The following is a 1,373-nucleotide window of genomic DNA, read 5'->3' on the forward strand; positions in this document are numbered from 1 at the left end:
ATATAGATTCATATTTGGTAATATCCCAAAAAATTTGATTGAGGGGAAAAAGTTCATCGATCATAAAAAAGTAAAAATGACAAACTGATATATGCAATTTTTTTTATTTTGTAATTCACAAATTCAATTTTTTTGTACAATATAATAAATAAATTGGACAAAAAGAATTTCTACAGAATAAAAAAAATACCTTTTTTTTCTTATTTAATTTCATCTGATCTTGTTTAACTGAAGAGGCTTAGGCTGAGACATGGTCCTCCTCTTCCACAAATTAATCTCCTTCCTCGGCTCCACCGCCGCGCCGGGTCCTCCTCCGCCGCCGCCGCCGCCGCCGCCCGTCAATATAGGCGCCGAGAACGGGATGATGACGTCGTCCTCCCCGTCTCTGTACCCCTTCTCTTCATCGGAATAGTCGAAGTCTCTCCGGTTATCCTCCGGCGCAATCTGTACAGCCGACCAATCGAAATTCGCGAACGTATCACGGCTGCTTGCGAACTTCCTCATCTGACCGATCCCAGGCGCTCTCTCCGCCGAAGACGGCTGCTGCTGCTGCGGAGGGCTGTAATTGATCGACGCATCGGATTTCCTCCCCGGGCCGAAAAGCTTCCAGACCCCGGACGGCTTCTTCTTCAGCTCAACCTTGGCTGGCCTGGGTTTACCTGGTCTCTCGGGCTTCGAAAGTTTCTCGGGCCTGGCCTTCCTCGGCGGGGAAACGCGATTCTTCTTACTACTGATCCTCTTCACTTGCTTGATCTGTCCCATGCATGAGACCTTGGGCGAAGTGGGTTCTTGGGTTTCGAAATTCTTGGATCTCCCTCGGGCTTCGGGCGGGATCATGGAGGTCAAGATCGGGCCGGAGAAGCCCTTGTTGTGATGGGCTCTGAACTTGTCTCTGCCGGGACTGAACGGCAGATTTTGGAAGGAGACCGCCGCCGCCTGCGCTGCTTTGGGCAAGAAGTTTAAGATTTTGTTCTTCGGTTTCGGAGTTGGCTTCTCCATGGAATTATTTTTTGGATTAACTTGATTCTCTTTTCTCGGTTATATTTACACACATATATGTATATATACGTGGGTGTATATAAATAAATATATTCAACACAGTCACACGTGTGGGTGTCTTTGCGTGTATATAATTCGTGTATATAAATAAATCTTGTGAATAACTTTGAAATATTCTTTTGTGAGACAGATAAATAAATCTATTTCCGTAAGACGAATCAATTCGATTTATATTTAAAGTAAAAATAATATTTTTTCATGAATTACATGAGTTAGAGATTCGTTTCACAAAATAATTCGTAAAATCGTCTCAAGTGAGTTTAGTTATTTGGTGACACTCCATACAACGAACGAGGACAAAAATTTGTATGAGA

General features: G+C 43.5%; 1 protein-coding gene across 1 annotated transcript; it reads right to left on the minus strand.

Moving 5' to 3' along the window:
* Positions 1–203: 203 nt before the first annotated feature.
* Positions 204–1,041, minus strand: LOC140975894 (uncharacterized protein At1g76070-like). Its single transcript, XM_073439822.1, has one exon. It carries the CDS (start codon positions 997–999, stop codon positions 211–213), a length of 789 nt encoding a protein of 262 aa, XP_073295923.1. The 5' UTR covers positions 1,000–1,041; the 3' UTR covers positions 204–210.
* Positions 1,042–1,373: the final 332 nt, after the last annotated feature.

Source organism: Primulina huaijiensis, chromosome 4 (genome assembly GCF_012295235.1).
Source record: "Primulina huaijiensis isolate GDHJ02 chromosome 4, ASM1229523v2, whole genome shotgun sequence".
In the NCBI taxonomy this organism is placed as follows: domain Eukaryota; kingdom Viridiplantae; phylum Streptophyta; class Magnoliopsida; order Lamiales; family Gesneriaceae; genus Primulina; species Primulina huaijiensis.

Excerpts from the sequence above, each read along its gene's own strand:
- LOC140975894 (XM_073439822.1), bottom strand. The coding sequence starts at position 999 with ATGGAGAAGCCAACTCCGAAACCGAAGAACAAAATCTTAAACTTCTTG.